The 23603-nt window shown below is 39.6% G+C and overlaps 1 protein-coding gene across 1 annotated transcript in view; it reads right to left on the reverse strand.

Moving 5' to 3' along the window:
• Positions 1–23603, reverse strand: part of npr2 (natriuretic peptide receptor 2) — a 160107-nt gene that overhangs the window by 12538 nt on the left and 123966 nt on the right. Inside the window, exons 18-22 of the mRNA XM_063042843.1 lie at positions 22867–22990; positions 18544–18612; positions 9346–9520; positions 7775–7873; positions 2009–2100 (exon numbers count right to left, since the gene is read on the reverse strand). Of these exons, the coding sequence (XP_062898913.1) occupies positions 2009–2100; positions 7775–7873; positions 9346–9520; positions 18544–18612; positions 22867–22990 (559 nt within the window). The remainder of the gene's footprint in view (positions 1–2008; positions 2101–7774; positions 7874–9345; positions 9521–18543; positions 18613–22866; positions 22991–23603) is intronic.

Here is a 23603-nt window from a genome sequence, read left to right on the forward strand (position 1 = left end):
GCCAGTCACAAAAAGATCAAAATGATAATTAGTGTGTTTGAATGGATATTTCCCCCATTGCTGTCAAAACCAATCTTAGTCAATTTTTAAGACTTTTTTTTCCCTGAAGATGGTAACTAATGTTAATTTATAGATCTATGATTGAATGTAGAATTTTGGCTAACCATGAAAATGGTCTTGCATACAAATGTGTAGAGCCATAGCATGATAATTAGCTAACTAGCTTCCAACATATTTATTTTTATGTTATATGTCAATGATTTGGATGATGGAATGAATAGCTTTATTGCAAAGTTTGCAAACGATATGAAGATAGGTGGAGGGCAGGTAGTTTTGAAGAAATAGGCTACAAAAGGACAGACAGACTAGGAAAATGGGCAAAGAAGTGGCATTTGGAATACAGGGTCGGGAAGTATATGGCCATGCCCTTTGGAAGAAGAAATGCAAAGGTTGACATTTTTCCTAAATAGAGAGAAAATACAAAAATCTGAGGCACAAAGGGATTTGGGAGTCCTTGTGCAGGATTCCTTAAACGTCAATTTGCAGGTTGAGTCTGTGGTCAGGAAGGCAAATGGAATGTTGTCATTCATTCCGAGAGGACTAGAATATAACAGCGAGGGTGATGATGTTGAGACTCTATAGGCACTGGTGAGGCCTCACTTGAAGTATTGTGAGCATTTTTGGGCCTCTTATCTTAGAAAGGATGTGCTGAAGCTGGATACGGTTCAAAGGAGGTTCATGAAAATGATTCCAGGATTAAATGACTTTTCATATGAAGAGCATTTGATAGCTCTGGGCTCTATTCACTGGAATTCAGGAGAATGAAGGGTTTTGAATTTTAAAGGCCTCAATATAGTGGATGTGAAGAGGTTGCTTCCTATGGTGGGAGTGTCTAAGACCAGAGGACATAGCTTCAGAATAGAGGAATTTCTTTAACCAGAGAGTGGTGAATCTGTGGAATTTCTTGCCACAGGCAGCTGTAGAGGCCAAGTCTTTATGTACATTTAAGACAGCAGTTGATAGATTCTTGATTTGTCAGGGCATGAAGGGATTTGGAGGTGGGCGGGGGGGGGGGAGAAAGGCAGGAGATTGGGGCTGCGAGGAAAAATGGATCAGCCATGATAAAATGGTGGAGCAGACACGATGGGCCAAATGGCCTAGTTCTGCGCCAGTCTTTTATATGTTCATTGCCTCAACGCAAACTGACAGTCTAAATCAGTTTTTCAATTTATTTTGGATCACTGAGACTACTCAATATGGCTGCACTCTCTGTTGATGAAGCATACTCTAGAGCAGGGGGTCCATAGACCCCTTACTTTAATGGCATTGGTCTATGGCATTAAAAAAGGTTGGGAACCCTTGCTCTAGAGATCTAGAATTTATGAACCTTTCTACTACGACTTTAATCTCCAATGCTTGGATGATAAACCAAAACATCAGATCATCTGTTGATAATATTTTTACAATTTTCATTAATTGCAGAAATTTTACAAAACACAATGGGCAGGCAGTCCATCCAATCATTTACTGACCATGTGGGATTTCTGCCTTTACTACATGTGAAACTTCAAAGAATGGGGATGTACTGTTTTTTTCATTATTTAAATCTTTTGTCAAATTCTTTGCATAGTAGCAATAGGATTTCAGGGTAATTTTTTTTTAACTGGGCAAAAAATTAAATATGAGGTTAAAAATTAAATATTCAGCAGTCATGTTTCAAAGATACTTCATAACCTATGGGATACTCTAAAAAAAATGTCATGGAGATCACCACATCATTTAATTGCATTGTTCAATCTTTCTTTAGCAAGAACTGCACCTCAGTTGAACTTCGAATGAAGTATGAATTTATAACCACCGTTATGTCACTGTCAATACCAAAAGGTATTGTTAGCATCGATCCTTCATCGTTTAAAATTTTCTAGATGGCTCATGTTCCATTCATAGCAACAATAACCATGATTCTGAGATTACCATCATGCTATACCTAATCTGGATATAAATTTACCTTCATTTCAACGTCTCCACGGAGTTCCAGTTTAAAACTTTTGAATTCATCCAAAACATTCTTGGTCATTGAGGATACGTGGATTTTCAATGCTAACAACAAAGGTAAATGTCAACAATGAGATGAAAACAGAAATGTACTCGAGACTAGTTTTCTTTAAATTGATTTTTGTGTTTTAGCTTTTGCTGCCAAATTCTTTATGTGGTTCTAATTTCAGGAACTGTTTAGCTTAAGGGTTTATCTTAGCTTGGATATGGCCTCTGAGGGCTCTTGCAGCCGACTAAGTTGACTATCACATTTCAAGGGTATAGTAACTCAAAGTCAATTTCCAGGATGGCTGTCCTCAGATCTATTTTAGTTCATAAATTAGTCCAAAGAATGTTACAGATTTAACTATTAACACATTTTCAATCAAAATAAAATATTTTTTACTGCCATTTAGAACTTTTTCTTCTGAGTCCTACTACAAAAATAATCATGAATTTACACGCTTCACAAATTACTGAATTTATAGTCCTTAGGTTTTGTTCCAGCTACTTGGTGCAAGGCTCACATTGGTACAAGTGCTCTTTGGGTCCCATTGACTGGGTATTAAATCACAAGGGGCGAGAGGGGGTCAGCAGGATGCCAGCATGATTCCAGCACCAACCATTCACAATAAAGGTCTTGATAAATAACCAGATAGGAGGTTGCAGACATGAAACTATGAAATTCTGAACAGGTAAAGGTCTTGCCAAATATAACATAACCCTACTATAATTACTTTATTCTGCGGCCAATCTCTTGTTCTTCTCATAGCTGGCCAAATTAATAGGCAAATTCAGTGGTTAGTATTAAAACCAGCAAAAAAAAGGCAACAGCTGAGGACCACTGGCAATAATCTCCATCAACCTGAACTGTGCACAGAATAGATACACTGTTCATTTCCATCTTTTGGAAGAAGAAGCTTCTCCATTAGTTGGAGGAGTAGAGGAAGGATGCTTTGGAATCATCGGTTAAAGGTAGGGGGAGGTAGTGGGTTGTGGCAGAGTTTTCTCAAGTGAATGCAGCAGGAAGGAATTCACATTGGAGGAATGCCTGTTGCGGTGGCAGATAAAGACTGAGTTGCTGACATTCCTGATCCTCATGGCTCAGATGCAGTTTTCCTGGAAGAATATATCTCCTGCCGCTGTCAACTCATCACCAGTTTGCTGGTGTAGTTTTCAAACATACACTCAGTGGCCACCTTATGAGGGATACCTATACAGCTGTTTGTTAATGTGAATATATAACCAGCCAATCATGTGGCAGCAGCACAACACTTAAAAGCATGCAGACATGGTCAAGGGGTTCAGTTGTTGCCGAAACCAATCATCAGAATGAGATAATAATGTGATCTAAGTGACTTTGACGATGGAATGATTGTCGGTGCCAGGCAGGGTGGTTTGAGAATTTCAGAAACTGCTGATCTCCTGGGGTTTTCACGCACGAAAGTGTTTAGTTCACAGAGAATGGTGCTTGAAACGAAAAAAAAATCCATTAAGTGGCAGTTCTGTGGGTGGAAATGCCTTGTTAATGAGAGCAGTCAGAGGAGTCAGACAAGACTGGATCAAGCCGACAGTAATTCAAATAACCACACGTTACAAAGGTGATGTGCAGAAGAGCCTCTCTGAACCCACAACACAGATGGGCTACAGCAGCAGAAGACAAGTGAACATATATTCAGTAGTCACTTTATTAGCTACAGGAGGTACCTGGTTTAGGATGGTGGTAGAGACAGATACATTACGGATGTTCAAGAGGCACTTAGATAAGCACATAGATGAAAGAAAAATAGAGGGCTATTTGGAAGGGAAGGGTTTGATTGATCTTGGAGTAGGTTAAAAATTCTGCACAACACCGTGGATCAAAGGACCTGCAGTGTACTGTACCGTTCCTTTCTCTACACGTAGTCGAGCACAGAGTAGCTAGAGAGGAATCCAAACTATTCAGTATGGAGTAAATTTAGTTTGCAGGTACTGTCAATGCCCTTGCCGTCATTTTGCTGATGAACAAGTTAGGGCAGGAATTGACTGGATTGAATTTTTCCCACTTTTTGTTGATGGATGCACCTATAAATTGGATTTCATTCACTTTCAGCAAGCCAAAAACTGTGCATAGCAAAAAGGCCAAATATTGCTTAATTGTTGGTTTGGTCGAAGGAGACAGAGGATGCCCTGATGAAGGGTCTTAGCCCAGAACATCAACTCTTTATTCCTTTCCATAGATGCTGCCTAACCCGCTGTGTTCCTCCAGCTCTTTGTATGCGTTATTGTGGATGGTAGCAGAGGTTAGGTTCCCACACTGTATGTATGTGACTAGCAGTGTGTATGTGCACCAGGGGTCAATGCTGCGTCCTCTGTTGTTCTTCATCGATATGAAGAATTTGGATGACAATATATTTGCATGGTTGGTAAGTTTGTGGATAATTATAAAATTGGTGGTATGGTGGATAGCAAAGGTGGTTATTTAAAATCCAACACAATCTAGACCAACTGAGCAAGTAGACCAAGGAATGGCAGATAGAATTTAACTCTGGTAAGGGCAAAACCTTCCATTTTGATAAATTAAACCAAACCAAATTAAACTTTTCAACACTGAGCAACTGAGACATTCATTCATTGGGACACTGATGAAAGCACTAGAAATGTTATTATGGCCATGCTGGCCACTTGGGGTAGATCACCGATTTCAGGTGAAATGCAATAAATTACAGGGGCAGTATTCGTTGACTTAACAGCAGCATACAACACTGTGAATCACAGAGGCCTTCTACTGAAATTATGTAAAATGTTAAAGAACGAAACCAGAGTCAAAGTAATAAGAAGCCTCCTCGAAAATCATAGATTTTATGTAGAAATGAATGGAATTAAGAATAGGTGGCGGCCACAAAAGAACGGACTACCACAAGGATCAGTTCTGGCACCTCTACTATTTAATGTCTACACAAACGACCAACCAACCTTTCTTAACACATGCAGGTTTATCTATGCAGACGACCTATGCATAGCAACACAAGCCAACTCCTTCCAAGACGTTGAAGTACGATTTACAGCAGTCCTCGAAGTAATGAAGCAGTATTATGAAATATGGTCTCTGAACCCAAATTCATCAAAAACTCAAGTGTGTGCATTCCACCTGAGGAATCGAGAAGCAGCTTGGAAACTCAAGATCTTCTGGTGTGGGAAGGAGCTCGAACACCATCCGACTCCAATTTACCTCGGCGTGACACTGGATAGGACGCTCTCATTTGCCACCCACATCCAAAAACTCCAAGGGAAAGTTGGCTCTTGCAATTCTCTCTTGAAAAAATTAGCAGGCACGAAACGGGGAGCTAATGCTCACACACTTAGATCAACTGCCCTCGCACTCTGCTATGCACCTGCAGAATACTGTGCACCTGTGTGGGGCAGATCAGCCCATGCGAAGAAAATAGACCCATTGCTTAACGAAGCCTGCTGAATAATCACGGGCACACTGCACCCCACACCCACTAACATCATTTACAGACTTGCAGGCATTGCTCCCCCAGAGATCCGAAGGCTCATTACAACAAAAATTGAAAAAGGTAAACAGAACTCGGATCCACGGCACCCACTACATCACATGTGCCAGTTTCCAACCGCCTGAAATCGAGGAAAAGCTTTGCTACAGTGGAGGAATTACTGCACGGAACATCCTCCCAAACATACAGGATTGACCTCTGGCAACAAACAGAAGCCAGAACCCCACCAAACAATACAGTGCAAGACCCCACAGAAATGTTACCAGACGGGGCACTGTTGACAGACGGAAGTGGTGCACTCTCAACAGAGCGAGAGCGGGAGTTTGTAGGACGGGAGACAATATGGTGAAGTGGGGTTTAAAGACCAGCGAATCCTGTGAGTGTGGCGAAAGGGTGCAGAACATTGAACACGTTCTGTGCAACTGCCCACTCTCACTTGATTTAGCTGACACTGACCTGCTCAACATCAACCAAACACTAGAGTGGCTGGCTGTCTGGTTTGACAAGATATGATGATGACCGATTTCAGGACATGTTCTTCTGCAGATTTTGGCTTATTAGTTAAAGACTGATACAGCACATGAACAGGTCTTTCAGACCAACTCATTTATGCCAGCAAAGTTACCAACCTGAGCTAGTTCCATTTCCCATGCTGTTTGTCCCATATCCATGTGAAAAAAGGACATAGAAAGTAAATGTGAGAACCCTGGACAATTTTGTAGAACAGAGAGTCATTGGGGTACAAGTACATCATTCCCTGAAAGTGGCCACACAAAGTGATGAAGGTGATTGGTATGCTATTCTCCATTGGTCAGGCCACTGAGTTCAAGAGCTGGGGCATCATATTACTGCTATATTAAACATTGGTGAGACCACACTTGGAGTATTGTTAGAAGTTCCAGCTACAGGAGGGATGTCTCTCTAGGCTGGAAAAATAAGTAGAAAAAATTCACAAGGAGGTTACTAGGACTGAAAAACTTGAGCTATAAGGAGAGAATGGGGCTATAGACTGGAGTGAGATAGTGAGGAGTGACTTTACAGAAGTACATAATATCATGAGGGGCATAGATAAAATGAATGGTTACTGTCTTTTTCTCAGAGTACGGGTCTAAATCTAGAAGACATAGATTTAAGGTAAGAGACGAAAGCTTTAAAGAGCACCTGAGGGGCAACATTTTCACACAGAGGATGATGGGGTATTTGTAATGAGCTGTCTGGAAAAAGTGGTAAAGGTAGATCCGATTACAACATTTAAAAGACATTTGGACAAGCACATAGTAAGGTTTAGATATGGGGTATATGAGGTGTGAAATGGAGCTCGCTCAGGTAGGCAACCAGGCCAGCATGGATGAGTTGGGCTGTAGACCCTGTTTGTGTGCCGTATAAATCTATAACTAATCAGCCAAAATCTGCAGGGAAAGTATCCCGAGATCTATGATCCACCCCCAAGTAGCTGGTATGGTCATAAAAGTGATTCCAGTGCTGCAATCAGTGTCACTGCTGAGGTTCCCAGTGAATAAACACCTCAGCAGCTCTAACACTGGAAGATTTAATCTTTGCACAGTCTTTGGACCAGGGAAGCTATGAAGAGTACTCCGGAAAGAATTCTGAAGTCTCCAAGTTAAATACATTTAAATGGTAACAACATTCCATTTCCATGGCTGCTAGCCTAATTTTAAATTAATACCAGGACAAGTGTCTATACAATGAAAAATACAGTAATCCAATGGTGGCTTTTGTGATTTGGGGTAATGGGAAGGATTTAAGAAACAGAGTCTTAGAACCGCTACCAAGTGCAGCAATTATAAATCAGGAGCAATGGAGTTGGACGTGATTTCAGTGGCAGGATAATCAAAATGTAGGATATGCTGTAATAGTAGACTGGAAAAGAATATTGTATCTGTGAGCCACTTCCAATACTCAGTGGGTTTATGGCTGATTAGATTACCTACAACCTCCCGGTCACTTTGTCCCTTCATTCCTTTGGTTGACAATCAACCTCAAATGAAAATTAACGAGATTTTACACTGTTATGGAAGAGTACATTGAAATATCACCTATTCTAATTTCTGTAAGCTCTAGTTCTAATTTTTGGCTACATCAAAAAATCTAAGTCTTCAATCAGCAGTTTTTATAATTTCCAATGAATATCTTAAAATATTCAAAATAAAAACACTCTTTATACATATACATTAGATAAAATGAACAACTTCTAAAAATATTTTTTCTTAATAAATGCTTACCCTCTCCAGTAGATTCCATACGAGATGCTGTATTAACAGTGTCTCCAAATAGACAATAACGTGGCATTTTTAACCCAACAACCCCAGCACACACTGGACCTGGTGAAGTAAGCAAAAAGAAAAATGGTTCCCAATTATTCTTGAATCATTAAAATCATCTTTTACACACAACAGTATATTTCACTGTGGAACTTTTTGGAACAAGCACAAGCAATGAATCATTTAAAACATGTCTTCCTAAATAACTCCAATATGTATGTTTTCTTTGGCAACAAATTTGTCTACTTTCACTTGGTAAAGAAAAATTAATTCACTCCCAAGGTGAAACAAATTTCATGCCCCATTTTTAACTGTAAGGTTGCCTTAAGAGATGGCCATGATTCCAGGGTGGAGCCATAATGGGATATTGTAAACAGTGAAGAACAATTCAGGAAGTGGTTTTACAGAAGGTTGATGGGATGGGGGCAGTGGAAAAAGGAAACTGTTCTTGGTTAAGGAGTCATTGGTCTAATAAATTAAGCAGTTTTAGACCAGTTGGCTAGCAGTTGCAGAGGCTGTATCAAAAAACCAATTCCTTCAGCGCAACCCCTGGGATTCACCAGTGCCCTTCAGCAAATCAGAATCAGATTTATTATCTTGATGCATAATGTCATGAAACTTGTTGTTTTATGGTGGCAATACAGACCAAGACTTAAAAATACAAAATGAATAAATAGGGCAGGAGCGGAATAGCGAGGTAGTGAGCATGGGCTGTTCAGGAATCTGATGGCGGTTGGGAAGAAGCTGCTTCAAAAACCTGTCAGCCTTACCTGGTCTGATCTATGTTTGACTCCAAAACACTGCCATTCGTTTGAAAGACAATTAGGGATGGGCAATAAATTATAGCCATCCCAATGACATTCATATTCTATGATCAAATAAAAATAGTTGAACTAATTAACAATTTATATATATAAAACTGAAAACGCATCTCATGGGAATTTGTTTAGTTCTGTTTTTTTTGTTCCTCAAGTTTAGTCCAGTAGTTGATTCATAGCATTGAAGCTAATTTTACTTAATCTTTTTATCCCCTAACCACTATCTTACACATCAAGTGAAATGGTCAAACTGCACATATCCAAATTCTTTTTTATTTAAAAATTCTGCACCATATCCTTTCTCAGTTTTTGTTCCTCAGTCCTGACTCGACGAAGCTTTCTTCATGACTCAAAGCCCTTAGTTAAATATCTACCACTGATTACCACAAAAATCTCACCAAGCCAATGACAGGAAACTTCCATTTTTCTAATATTTCTTCTAAAGTCAGTGTGGAATGTTATAGGTACTGACCTTGGCGTGGTACCTTGCTAAAACGCAGTTTCATTGCATGAGACTTTTGATTGGAAAAAGGCAAAATAAATAAAAGTCCGTTAGTATGCACATTGTAACTATGACCCAAGGAGAAAGAATAGAACCCCTGCAGAATCACAGCCAGTAAAGGGTGTTGCCAAGCAATGCTCTGAATAGCAGAATCTCTAAAGAAAACCTATGTATTCCTAATGAAAACCACAACAGATATTAAGGTGATTTACCTGTGTGCATGCCTATTCTTAGCTTTAGCTGTTCTTTGGGCTTGTGTCGTATTTTAAACGATCTCACAGCATCCAGTAATGCTAAGGACATTCTAGCAATCTCTCGCGCATGGAGTTTCCCATTCCGTACTGGGAGCCCGGACACAACCATATAGGCATCTCCAATTGTTTCCACCTGAATGTGCAAACACAAGCACAGCATTAGTTGAAGCTAACATGAGAAAAATTCTGATTTTTTAACAGTATGGTGTAGTAAAGTGAAATATTATTGTTGCCATAGAACCTTTCACTCTGAAAATTCACTGAGATTCTTATTTCCTTATATAGGTTTGACAGCAGAACTCTCAAAGAATAAACCAAATTGATGCTTTTATCTCCTTGCATGTTTCAGCAAGTTCAAGGCCATCAGACTACACAGGTACACAGTAATAATTCTTTCAGTCAAAGCCTGTGAATACTACAAAAATCATTTAAAAGTTTCAGCTTCAAGGCACTGTGTCAAACCATTAGTTTCTCTACCTCTCGCCTTATGCAATTTTAAACTAGTAACTGTCTGTCATTCTCCCCCCAATCAAAATCTTTCCCTTTCCATTGTTTTTTTAAAAAATTCCATTTCTATTGTTTTTAAAAGTTTTGTAATTTTTAACAGCTTCTAAAAATGATGAGCAAAAACTTTCAGCTATTCTGTAAACCCATGTGTCCATTGTGGAGTGACTTCTCCACAACACTGCTTACATTTATGGTATTTCTCCACTCCACTGTGTTCACTGAAAGCAAGCTTCAGAAAAAGTATTAATGTTTATGATTATCAACATTCATGTTTTATTAGAAAAATGTTGTACAGTTATATTATAACGTGATTGTTTAATTTAATGATGTAACAGAATGTTAAGACAATAAGACATAGAAGCAGGATTAGGCCATTTGGCCCATCAAGTCTGCTCAGCCATTTCATCATGGCCAATTCAATTTCCCTTTAAGCCCCAGTCTCCTGCTTTCTCCCCATATTCCTCAAGCACTGACCAATCAAGAATCTATCAGCCTCTGCCTTAAATATACATGAAGACTTGGCCTCTGCAGCTGCCTGTGGCACTGAATTCCATAGCTTCACCACTCTCTGGCTAAAGAATTCCTCCTCATCTCAGTTCTAAAAGGACGCCCCTCTATTCGGAGGCTGTGTCCTCTCATTTTAGTCTCTCCCACCATAGGAAATATCCTCTCCATATCCACTCCATCAAAGCCTTTCACCATTTTATAGGTTTCAATGAGGTCACCCCTCACTCTACTGAAATCTAGTGAATACAAGCCCAGAGCCATCAACGCTCTTCATATGACAGGCTGCTCAAACCTGGAATCATTTTTGTGAATCTTCTCCAGTTTCAGCAAATGGTTTCTAGGATAACGGGCACAAAACTGCTCACAATACTCCAAGTGAGGCTTTGCTAGTGCTTTATAAAGTCTTAACATTAAACCCTTGCTTTTATATTCTAGTCCTCTTGAAATGAATGCTAACATTGCATTTGCCTTCTTCATCACAGACATCCTGAAAATTAACCTTTAAGGAATCCTGCACAAGCACTCCCAAGTCCCTTTGTGCTTCATTTTGTTTTTGTGTTGCTTCTCCATTTAGAAAATAAACAACCCTTTCATTTCTCCTACCAATGTGCATGACCAAACACTTCCCAACACTGTACTCCATCTGCCACTTCTTTGTCCATTCTCCTAATCTATCTTGGTCCTTCTGTAGCCTCTCTATTTCCTCAAAACTACCTGCCCTTCCAGCTATCTTCAAATCATCTGCAAACTTTGCAGCAAAGCCATCAATTCCATCATCCAAATCATTAACTTCACATAAAAAGAATCGGTCCCAACACAGACCCTTTTGGAACACTACTAGTCACTGGCAGCCAACCAGAGAAGGGTCCCTTTATTCCCACAATTTGCCTCCTGCTAGTCAGCCACTGCTTTATCCATGCTCGAATCTTCCCTGTAATACCATGGGCTCGTAGCTTGTTAAGCAGCCTCATATGTGGCTCTTTGTCAAAGGCCTTCTGAAAATCCAAACACATAACATCAACCGATTCTCCTTTGAAGAAATAACAAGCAGAATAGACAAAGAATTCCTAGTACCCTGAAATCACATCCTTAACAATTGACTCCAGCATCTCCCCAACCACTGAGGACAGACTAACTGGCCCATAATTTCCTTTCTTCTGCCTCTCTCCCTTCTTGAAGAGTCGAGTGACATTTGCAACATTTCCAGTCTCCTGGAACCATTCCAGAATCTAGTGATTCTTGACAGACCATTACTGATGGCTCCACCCTTCAGCCACCTCTTTCAGAACTCTGGGTTGTACACCATCTGGTCCAGGTGACTTAGCTACATTCAGACCTTTCAGTTGCCCAATAACCTTCTCCCTAGTAATGGTAACTTCATACACTTTATGATCCCAGACACCTGGAACTTACACCATACTGCTGGAGTCTTCCACAATGAAGACTGATGCAAAATACTTCTTCGGGGTGAAGGGGGAAAAGTTTAAAGTAAACATTAGGGGGGGCTTCTTCACACAGAGAGTGGTGGGAGTGTGGAATGAGCTGCCAGATGAGGTGGTAAATGCGGGTTCTTTTTTAACATTTAAGAATAAATTGGACAGATACATGGGTGGGAGCTGTATGGAGGGATATGGTCCGTGTGCAGGTCAGTGGGACTAGGCAGAAAATGGTTCGGCACAGCCAAGAAGGGCCAAAAGGCCTGTTTCTGTGCTGTAGTTTTTCTATGGTTTCGATGGTTTCAGTTCATCTGCTATTTTGTTGCTCTCCATTACTACCTCTATAACATTGTTTTCCAGTGGTTCGATATCCACTCCCACCTCTCTTTTACACTTTATGTATCTGAAGAAACTTTTGGTATCCTCTTTAATATCCACCGTACTTTCCTATTCCTTCTTTACCTTCTTAATAACTTTTTTAGTTGCTGTCTGTTGGTATTTGAAAGCCCTCAAACATCGAAATAGCAGGTGGTGAAATGCTGCCGTCAAGGGAAGGCCCCTGCACTCGAGCGATCTCCCTCTCTCTCTCAACAGTGGGTGAGAGTCTGTTGGTCCTCGAGCCGGGGAACTCAGACAAGTGACACGGCAGGTTGTAGCGACAGACCAGTGAGCTATTTGTCTCCCCTCTCATTATTGCAGGGCCGATCTCCCTCTCCCTCTCCCTCCCCCCTCCCTCTCCCCTTCTCTTCCCAAAGAGGAAGAATTTCAAGTTGTATACTGTATACATTCTCTGATATTAAATTGAACCAGTGAACCATTGAATACTTTGCATACTAGGTAATTCCTTGTCGCTGTGCTTGGGTAGTGATTTCAGCAGACAGTTTAAGCAAGCACAGGAATAGTTTTTAATAGAAAATCTTATTTTCATCAGCACTCTCCTACCACCCAGCAAAGGATATAGGAGAGTGAATAGTAATGAAGATCACGTTTGAAGGTTTCTTTCTTTATCGTTGGATTCAAATAAAATAAACTGGTTTCCTCTGTTGTTGTGAGAATCAATAAATCTTGCACAAGCTGGTGAATGAAAGAGAATGTATAATCCGTCCACATCCATAGTGGGCGAGAAGCTCACTGTGTAACATTGGCTTTGCTGTGGTGTAACTCAGTTCCATATTTTTGAAATTAATTCTGGACAAAATTGGTTTAGGTTCAGCACAATTTAAGATTCAAGATTGTTCACTATCAAATTTCAGCGCACAATTGTAATAGAGGGTAAAATGATTGTTCCTTTAGATCCAATGCAGCAGAAAAAACCACAATACACATCAAGAACACAATAAAAATCAAAAAAAAACAAAAAAATACAAGTATAAAAGCAATTCTATAAAACATAATGTACATTACAACTTAAGTACTGTACATAGTACATAAAACAGATGTTCATTATTAACAGAAAACAAGTCTTTGTGCTTTAGTATGCTTAAGTAAAGACCAAAGGACTAGAGAACTATATCAGCCGCTGCAGTGAAAATTGTACAAATGTAAGTGTATTTTACCGTCTGCAATAGTGGAAATTTGTAGCTTTAGGCGCGAAATTGTTCCAAACTAGACACTTTGAAAACTAATCCCACAATAATTACTTGATACAATAAAGGGTTTATAAATCATCTGAAATTTACTTCCGGAATACCTGACATGATATCATTACCCAAAATCAATCATAGTGCTTATAGCACAGGGAATAATAACACAAGAGTACATGACCAACAGTTTTTTACTGGCACAAAGCTCAGCAATGATAGATGATTGTTAAATTTACAATAATTAGCAAATGAACTAGAAAGATGTGATGGGGATTATGAAGCAAGTTATTATAATCTAGAATGTTTTTCAGTGGGCAGCATAAACAGATGAAACAGTAACTTTCATAGGGGAATTGGATACATACCTAAAGAAGGTAGGGCTATCAGGGCCCTTAGGGTTATTAACAAAGAGTAGTGCTGGGACTAATTGGATAATCCTTCAAAGAATTGGCAAGGGGACAATGGGTTGATTATACTGCTGTACAGTATGATTCTGCTTAGCCAAATGACCACATGGCAACACAAATGAAATTTAACGCATATGTTTTTACGATTATGGAGCAAGTGTATTCATGCTTGGCTAAATATCGCCATGGTAATTGTGGTGGCAATCGATTTACTCAATTCTCTTTCACAATGTCTTAAAATACATGCTACTTTTTGGCATTTAGTAACTTAATATTGTACTGGTTTCAACCGAGATTATAGTAAAGGCTCAGGTACAAGTTATATGGGATATTGCCAGAATACAAATATTTTGAACAGCAGGCTTATATCAACAATATTAAACCATATGAAACAAATTACAACGTGAGCAAAAATAAACTTTCAAGTAGTAACTGGCATCTTATGTTTACTGCTTAACAAAGGAAACAAACGTAATAAGCAAAGTTCTCCCATTATGTTTGTTTGCATAAATAGCCTGGATAATGTAGTCAGTGGAGAAGAAGTAGTGTGGACAGTTGGCTTTCAACAATATTTTCTACAGGTATCTAATGATATCTGTGGCGTGCATTGTGTATTGGTGGTGTAGTGGCATCAGCACTGGACTTTGAGGCAGATGGTCCTGAGTTCGAATCTGGCCCGGTCCCAGCTTGGGCAGCTGCAGTATCTGCAATCTACTTCCACATCTTGCAATGACAACCTTATGAACAACTACACTTTCATGAGTTGACGACAATATATTGAAAATATATTCCAAAACAAAGAGAATATCTGCAGATACTGGAAATCCAAGCAGCAACTACCCAATGCTGGAAGAACTCAGCAGGCCAGACAGCATCTACAGAAAAGAGTACCGTCGAAATTTTGAGCTGAGGACTCCAGATAAAGGTTCTTGGCCCAAAACATTGTCTGTACTCTTGTAAATATATTGGTTGATTAAATATTTTAGTTTAAATAATTCATATGTGTTACATGTAAAAGTATGTGAATGCCATATGTGTACACCTCGCTAAAAGTAAGAAAATAAAATTAAGATACGGATCTCCTGGGTCCATGTTTTCCCTTCAATCAGTTTTATACCTTGGAGTGGTGACTAGGACATTTTAAACAAATCCAAGATGACTAACTTCCTGTTAAAGCGCAGAGAGACGTTTGTTAAATAAAAGCAAGAAAATGGATGAATTCACAGGCTCATAAACTGCGTACCAGGTGATAACTATCCTAAGTTTTTAAAAAAGAGCAGAAATGGTTGGTGTCATTGGAAAGATAGATGCATTCGACTGCACACAAATAACTAGCTGATATATACAGAGTGAATGGAGCAGTATTTTAAAGGAAATGAAATAGCCAATGAAAAGTGAGTGCCAGTTTTGTTGAACATCATTAGTGGCACTGTAAACAATTTGCTTCAAAGTTTAATTGCTCCAACCAAGCCAGCCAAAGTGAGTTTTGCTGATATCGTGAAAGTAATGTGAGAACATTTAGAACCAAAACCATTGTTAATTGTAGAACATTTCAGCATACATGGCTGAATGGAAGAAATTCTCTGAGCATTGTGAGCTCAGTAATGAACTTAATGATACATGTAGAGATAGTTTAGTTTGTGGAATCGCACAAGAAAGCGTTCAAAAAAACAACTCCTAACTGAAGCACAACTCCCATTAAAAAGAGCAGTTGAAATTGCTGTATCAATGGAAACTGCAGCTAGAGACTCAACTGAGTTGCAGCCAGGAATGAAAATGAGCTTGAACAAAATTGCAGTTTCTAAACAGAAACCTGACTGGCCAAACAGGTTGTATTACTGTTGTGGCAGTGGCTCACATCCATCAGACCAATGCATGTTTAAGGGTAAAACATGCAGAAAATCCAACAAAGTAGGAAACATACAAAGAGCATGTTGTGCAGACAAAAATAAATGGACTGCACAGGGAAGGGAAAAAGATAAAAAGTCAGGTTGCAGTTTCAAAAAGAGCACTAATCCACATGCTGTTGATGAAGAATCTCATAGTGATGAGAATGACATAGGACTGCGTAGCCTTAGGATTTACAATGTGAAAACTCACAATAGATAAGCAACATAGCTTACATGAGAAGTGAACGGCAAATTAATTAAAATGGAATTGGATACTAGCTTGGATGTTTCAGTCCTTCCATAAAATGGGTTTGAACGACATTTCAAAGATACAGAACTGAAGCTTTCAGATATCCAACTAAGAACTACACTGGAGAAAAGATAACACCCGTGGGAAAGATATTCATAACAGTGAAATACAACAATCAACAAGGTACATTGGACGTGTGTTTAGTAAAAACAGGAGAGCCAGCATTGGGGAGCTATAATTAGTAGAGAAATCTACAACTTGATTAGAGATCTAGCCACAGTTTGCATTACACATTCCCTGCAATGAAGCCATTTGAAAGCAAGTTCAGAATGTTACTAGATGATGCCACAGCAGTTTTCAAGGATGGCTTTGGAAACCTCAAGCATATCAAGGGTAACACAGTTTTAAATGAAAGTGCCACACCGAAGATTTAAAAAGCTCATTCGTTTCCTTATACCATTTGTGATAAAGTAGCCAGTGAGGAAGATTGCATGAAGACTGAAGGAATTCTTTCCAATGTTGAGTGGATCCCATGGGCAACAGTGGTGTCCTAGTAGCTAAGAGGAATGGGTCTGTCAGGATCTGGGGTGATTTTAAGGTCACCCTCAACGCAGTACTGAAAGTAGAACAATACAGTCTGCCTAAGATAGAGGATATCTTTGCAAATCTTTCTGAAGGAAAACACTTCAGCAGAGTGGACTTAGATGAGGCCTACCTACAGATGAAGATGGAAGAAGAGTCCAAACTATTTCTCACTATAAATACTCACATCGGGTTTACTCTTGGAGTAGTATCTGCACGTGTACTCTTGCAGAAAGCCATGCACCAGGTCCTGCAAGGCTGTCCAGGCACTCAGTGTTACCTGGATGACATCACTGTTATGGGTAAGGATGACAAGGAACATCTCCAAAATCTCAAAACAGTCTTAGAAAGACTAGAAGATTATGGGCTCAGAGCACAATGCAACAAGTGTGAATTCTTTAAACCAAGAATGACCTTACTGTGGTCACACTATTGACGCACAAAAATTACACAAGTCTGCTAAGAAAATTCAAGCAGAGGTGGATGCCTTAAGGTCAAAGAAAATGTCACAGCTGCCATCCTTTTTAGGATTTGTCAATTAACAGGTTCCTGCCAAACCTAGCTACTGTGCTCCTCTCTTTGAACTCATTAACACAGATCGGGAAGAAATGGCAATGGACAAAGCTGTGTGAGGTCTCCTTCCAAAAGGCAAAGGAAGTGGTGATATCACACATCATGATACACATCATCCAGTGAAGCTTGCCTATGATGCCTTGCCTCATGATGTAGGTGCAGTCATGTCACATGTTATGAGTGTTAGAAGGGAACATTTCAAGCCTTTTCATCATGTTCCTTTACTGCTCCAGAGTAAAGTTATGCGCAGAGAGGCCTTGAGTCTGGTTTGGGGTGTAACATGTTTCAACCAGAACATGTATCCCTCATTACTGATCATCAGCCTCTAGTGTTCATTTTCAATCTGCAGAAGGGTGCCTCACTAACAGCAGCAGCACAAACAAATGGATGGGCTCCGTTTCTTGGAGGACACAATTACGAGATTAAATTCAAAAGGATGACTAAATCATGGAAATGCTGATATATTGTTCCATTTACCCTTGAAAAATGAAATAGCTGAAAAATTCACAAAATAAGATACTCTTCTTGGCGTATTCTTCCCATTGCAAATTGCAAGTCTCCCTATTATGGCAGAGATGATCCAAATGGAAACCAGGAAAGACCCCACACTATCTCAGGTCTACATAGCAATGCAAAATGGCTGGAATATGCAGCAGAAATTCCAGCTGCCCCGTTTTTACCCGTGCGGTGATGAACTAGCTCTTGACCGAGGTTGCCTTATTGGGGATGGAGAATGGTTGTTCCATCGAAACTGGAAGCTGAAGTGCTGGAGGAGCTACATGCTGGTGATCTAGGCAGGGTAATGAATGCATTGGCTTGAAGCTTTGTCTGGTGGCCTGGGATAGATCAACAGATCGAGCAGTTTGCTATGCATGATTCGGGATGCCAACACATCCAGGTGAAAGGCGTCCAGAGCTGTCAGAACCACTTCCTGCAGTCTCAGAGTCAACTCCTCCAACCACCATGGAGGAGGCCCGAGAACCTGAGATTGTTTCACAGCCACAAGTCTTCCGTGCCAAGCACGAGTGACCCACCTTGTCAGAAAAGACGTTATCGAGTAAGAGTAAGGAACCCTTCAGAGCGATAAAATCTTTAGGTTTGAATCAGGTAGGGGAGTAGAAGAGGTGGGGTCGGGAGATTGAAGCTGGTTGATAATAGATGGGGACAAACAAAATAGAAAAGGCAGATGGAGACAGGTCTGGAGAAGGGAGGACCAGGGTGGAGACATTTAAGAGAGTGATAAGCAGGAGACAACAGTTCTGGAATCCAATAACTGAGAAAGTGATAATGGAAGGTGAAACTTCAGGATTTCATTGTTAGATTATGGTTGTCAAGAAAGCAGGAAACTGGTTGCCTTTTCATTGCTATTATAAAGTCCTGCCCAGAATATTCTAAACATTTCTGATGATATAATTTACATACCTTATAGACATCAAAGTTGTCAATAATAGCATCAAAACAGGTATAAAGGTCATTCAGTAAGGTCACAACCTGAAAGATAATTTTTGAACAATTCAGCAACAATTTAAAGGAATGACAAGTAATGCTGAAAATAAAAGAAACTAAAATTCAAAGTTCAAATAAATTTATTATCAAAGTACATATATGGCATCATATAAACCCTGAGATTCATTTTCTTGTGGGCAGATAAAATAAACCATAATAGAATAATCACCATAATAGAGTCACTGAAAGCCTGCACCAACTTGGGCATACAACCAGTATGCAAAAGACAACCCACTGTGCAAATATAAAAAGAAGGAAATAATCATAATAAATAAATATGCGATGTATATTGAGAACATGAGATGAAAAATCCTTGAAAATGAATCTATAGGTTGTGGGAACATTTCAATGATGGAGCAAGTGAAGTTGAGTGAATTTATCCTCTTTGGTGCGAGAGCCTGATGCTTGAGAGGTAATAACTGTTTCCTGAACCTAGCAGTGTAAGTCCTGAATCTCCTGATGGCAACAGTGAAAAGAGAGCATGCCCTGGTTATTCATTGTACACTCCTTTTGAAATTTAGTTGTACTGAACTGTATGGAACCAAACCTGTGGCTGTTACCAAAAGGACTATAGAATCCAACACAGGTGAATTCTAAAATAATCTTATGTACTAGTAAATTTTTTAAAAATCCCATATTAAGAGTACTCACTCCCACTGCCTATTTTCAGTTCGGTTTGTAACTTATTTATACTGTCGTTCAAATATTTATCCACAGAAACCCTGGGTAATGCTCCTGCCATAATTCTTCTCAAATGGCTATTTTTAAACTTAATTTCCAGGCATTAGTCCATGGGGATAAAATTTAAAGACTTAATTTGCTACCAGCTTCCAGCTATATAGGATCCATGCTAAAAATTGTAAAGCATTCTGTGGTGGCCAGTGCTATCATGTTTGCTGCTGTGTGCTGGGGCAGCAGGCTGAAGGTAGCAGACACCAACTGAATCAACAAACTCATTCGTAAGGCCAGTGATGTTGTGGGGATGGAATTGGACTCTCTCACGGTGGTGTCTGAAAAGAGGATGCTGTCCAAGTTGCATGCCATCTTGGACAATGTCTCCCATCCACTACATAATGGACTGGTTGGGCACAGGAGTACATTCAGCCAGAGACTCATTCCACTGAGATGCAACACTGAGCGTCATAGGAAGTCATTCCTGCCTGTGGCCATCAAACTTTACAACTCCTCCCTTGGAGGGTCAGACACCCTGAGCCAATAGGCTGGTCCTGGACTTATATCCTGGCATAATTTATATATTACTATTTAACTATTTATGGTGTTATTACATTTATTATTTATGGTGCAACTGTAATGAAAACCAATTTCCCCCGGGATCAATAAAATATGACTATGACTATGAACAGAAAATACAAAAGCAAGGACAGCAGAACATCAACGTACTTGAGGAAAGAGGGAGGACTACCAATGTTGTCATGTTCACCAAGTATGGGCCAAGCTATTGATGCCTCATCTCATTGACTAAGTAAGATTTCCATGGTTAGATAATGAGGTTTAGGATCATATGACATCTGTAGGGATTTTGAGAAAAATTGCAGATAAGGTAATCATTTAAAAGAAGACAATTCCCTCAATGCAGCACTTTTGCATTGAATCTATGGAAAAAGGCATTACTGACAAGGTCAGCATTTAACGCTATTGTGGTTATGGCCAATCTTCTTCAACCAATACAATCTCTGCGTTGAAGCTAGTCTCACAATACTATTGAGTAGAAGATTTTAGTGTTTTGGTTCAGTGGTGAGAATCAGCAACATATTTCCTTTCCCTTGTTATAATGGTAAGCTCGGGTGGGAAGAGATTTGAAGAGATTTGGCATGTCAACAAATACACTCAAAAACTTATATAGTTGTATGGTGGAGAGCATTCTGACAGGCTGCATCATTGTCTGGTATGGAGGGACTACTGCACAGGAGCAAAAGAAGCTGCAGAATGTTGTAAATCTAGTCAGCTCCATCTTGGGCACTAGCCTGCAAAGTACCCATGACATCTTTAGAGAGCAGTGTCTCAGAAAGGCAGCGTCCATTATCAAGGACCTCCAGCACCCAGAGCATGCCCTTTTCTCACTGTTACCATCAGGTGGGAGGTACAGAAGCCTGAAGGCACACACTCAGTGATTCAGGAACAGCTTCTTCCCCTCTGCCATCCAATTCCTAAATGGACATTGAACCCTTGGACAGTACCTCACTTTTTTTTTTAAATATACAGTATTTCTGTTTTTGCACATTTTTAAAAACTATTCAATATATGTAATTGATTTACTTGTTTATTGATTATTATTTTATTTTATTTTATTTTTTCTCTGCTAGTTTATACATTGCATTGAACTGCTACCGCGAAGTTAACAAATTTCATGTCGCATGCCGGTGATAATAAACCTGATTCTGATTCTGAAACTTCCAGGTGGAACTTTCCTGTGCCTGCTGGACTTATTCCTCTAAGTTGTCATATTTGGAGGTACTGAAGATTGGTTATTTGTTGCAGTATGGTTCAGATGGTCAGTAGCATTGTATGTTTGAGCAACTGGACACTATGTTTCCAAGGAGTCCTGAGGAAGGGTCTCTGCCTGAAAGGTGAACTCTACTGCTTTCCATAGGTGCTTCCCAGACTGATGGGTTCCTCCAGCACTGTGTGGGAATATTGCTTGGATTTCCAGCATCTGCAGATTTTCCCTTGTTTATGTTGCTAATGAGGTTGATTCATCCTAGATAGTACTGAACTTCTGGAGTGTTGCTGCAGAAAAATCCATCACAATCTAGAGTTGGTTGGTGGAAAACTTCTGGGGAGGCAGGAAGTCAGTTACTCATTATAAATATTCAGCCTTTGATTTAGTCCTGAGGTTCTGTAAATTTTGGGCCTGCTCAGATATTAATCAATTGTGATGCCTAGAAAGTAGATAGTGGAATACTTGGCACTAGTAATGCACCTGAAGTCTAAGAAGATGGAGAAAGATGACAATAAACAGCTCCAATTTTCAGAACAAATGCAAAATTCTTTTACTCACATTAAATTTTCTTTTTTTATATACAGTATACTTCTTACTGTAATTTATAGATTTGATTATTGTTTTACAAGCTACTGCTGCCACAAAACAAGAACTTTACCAACATAGGTCAGTGATATTAAACCTGATTCTGATTCTGAATCTGAATCTTTCTTAGATCAAAGGTGATCCACCCCGAATCCTCAAGCTCTGTATGCGTGTCATAGTCATAGTCATACTTTATTGATCCCGGGGGAAATTGGTTTTGTTACAGTTGCACCATAAATAATAAACAGTCATAGAACCATAAATAGTTAAATAGTAATATGTAAATTATGCCAGTAAATTATGAAATAAATCCAGGACCAGCCTATCGGCACAGGGTGTCTGACCCTCCAAGGGAGGAGTTGTAAAGTTTGATGGCCATAGGCAGGAATGACTTCCTATGACGCTCTGTGTTGCATCTCAGTGGAATGAGTCTCTGGCTGATTCTACTCCTGTGCCCACCCAGTACATTATGTAGTGGATGGGAGACATTGACCAAGATGGCATGCAACTTAGACAGCGTCCTGTTTTCAGACACCACCGTGGGAGAGTCCAGTTCCATCCCCACAACATCACTGGCCTTACGAATGAGTTTGTTGATTCTGTTGGTGTCTGCTACCCTCAGCCTGCTACCCCAGCACACAACAGCAAACATGATAGCACTGGCCACCACAGACTCGTAGAACATCCTCAGCATCGTCTGGCAGATGTTAAAGGACCTCAGCCTCCTCAGGAAGTAGAGCCCTGTATGTGTACATGTTCGGAGGCTGAGCTCCAAGTAATCATTAGTTCGTTCGACAAAGCAAATGAGAGGATTGGTCTTGCATCTTCAAAGCCAAAGTTCTCTAACAACCTGTCCCTGATGCACTACACCAGCTTGCAACAATAAGCAAGCTTTTATCTGGTTCAGTGTATCAATTTACATCAACTACAACTATGACCGGTTAAAAGCCACCTTATTGGGTGTAAAGCACTTTCTAAGGCTTTAAGGTCAAGAAAATTACAACATAAGCAGTTTTCCAGTCATGAAAATTATTTTTAGGAAGTATAATCTGGTATTTGGTCACTAGAACTCTCTGATGCCAATTCGACTACTTCAATTTGTCCATTATAATCTCACAAGAAAGCTATTCCCTTCACTGAAATTAGAATGTAGTATTATGCCAATACCAGTTTGGAAGGTTTCAATATATTACCTGCAGTGGTGTGCTTTCAGCAGACATTGAAGTGAATCCAACAATATCGCTGAAGTAAATTGTGACACTATCAAATGCCTCAGCCTGGACTGTTTCACCCCACTTCAGTTGTTCTGCCACTGAGCTGCAATAAAGAATAACAGAACTCAATAACATATCATGAGTATGTCACATCACAAAGCATTTTTTACCTAGAAACATGACATTAATAATTAGGTGTTGGAGGTTATTTTTCATTAGTCTTTGTCATAAATAGTACATGACCTTAAATTGCCATCTACATTAATAACTTTGCGGAACATCTTTTTATTTTAGTGCTAACTATTGTATAATTAATTTAATACAGTTAATATTCAGAACCTAAATTACCTGTTGAACTACATAATACATTCCTAAATGTTGAAAAGTAAGTTGGTTGAAGTCTGAAGTAAACAACTTACATTTATTCCAACTTATCACTGATGCACAGATTGTATTATCTGAACAATCAGGGAAGCCTGAATTATTATAAGACCTTAAGACATAGGAGCAGAATTCGGCCATTCAGCCCATTGTGTCTGCCTTATGGCTGACTTATTATCCTTTTCAATTACATTCTCTTACTTTCTCCCCGTAACCGATGATGCCCTTACTAATCCAGAAACTATGAATATCTGCTTTAAATATACCCAGTGACTTAGCCTCAACAGCCATCTGTAGCAATGAATTGCATAGATTCATCACCCTTTAGCTAAAGA

Source organism: Mobula hypostoma, chromosome 3 (assembly GCF_963921235.1).
Source record: "Mobula hypostoma chromosome 3, sMobHyp1.1, whole genome shotgun sequence".
In the NCBI taxonomy this organism is placed as follows: Eukaryota; Metazoa; Chordata; class Chondrichthyes; order Myliobatiformes; family Myliobatidae; genus Mobula; species Mobula hypostoma.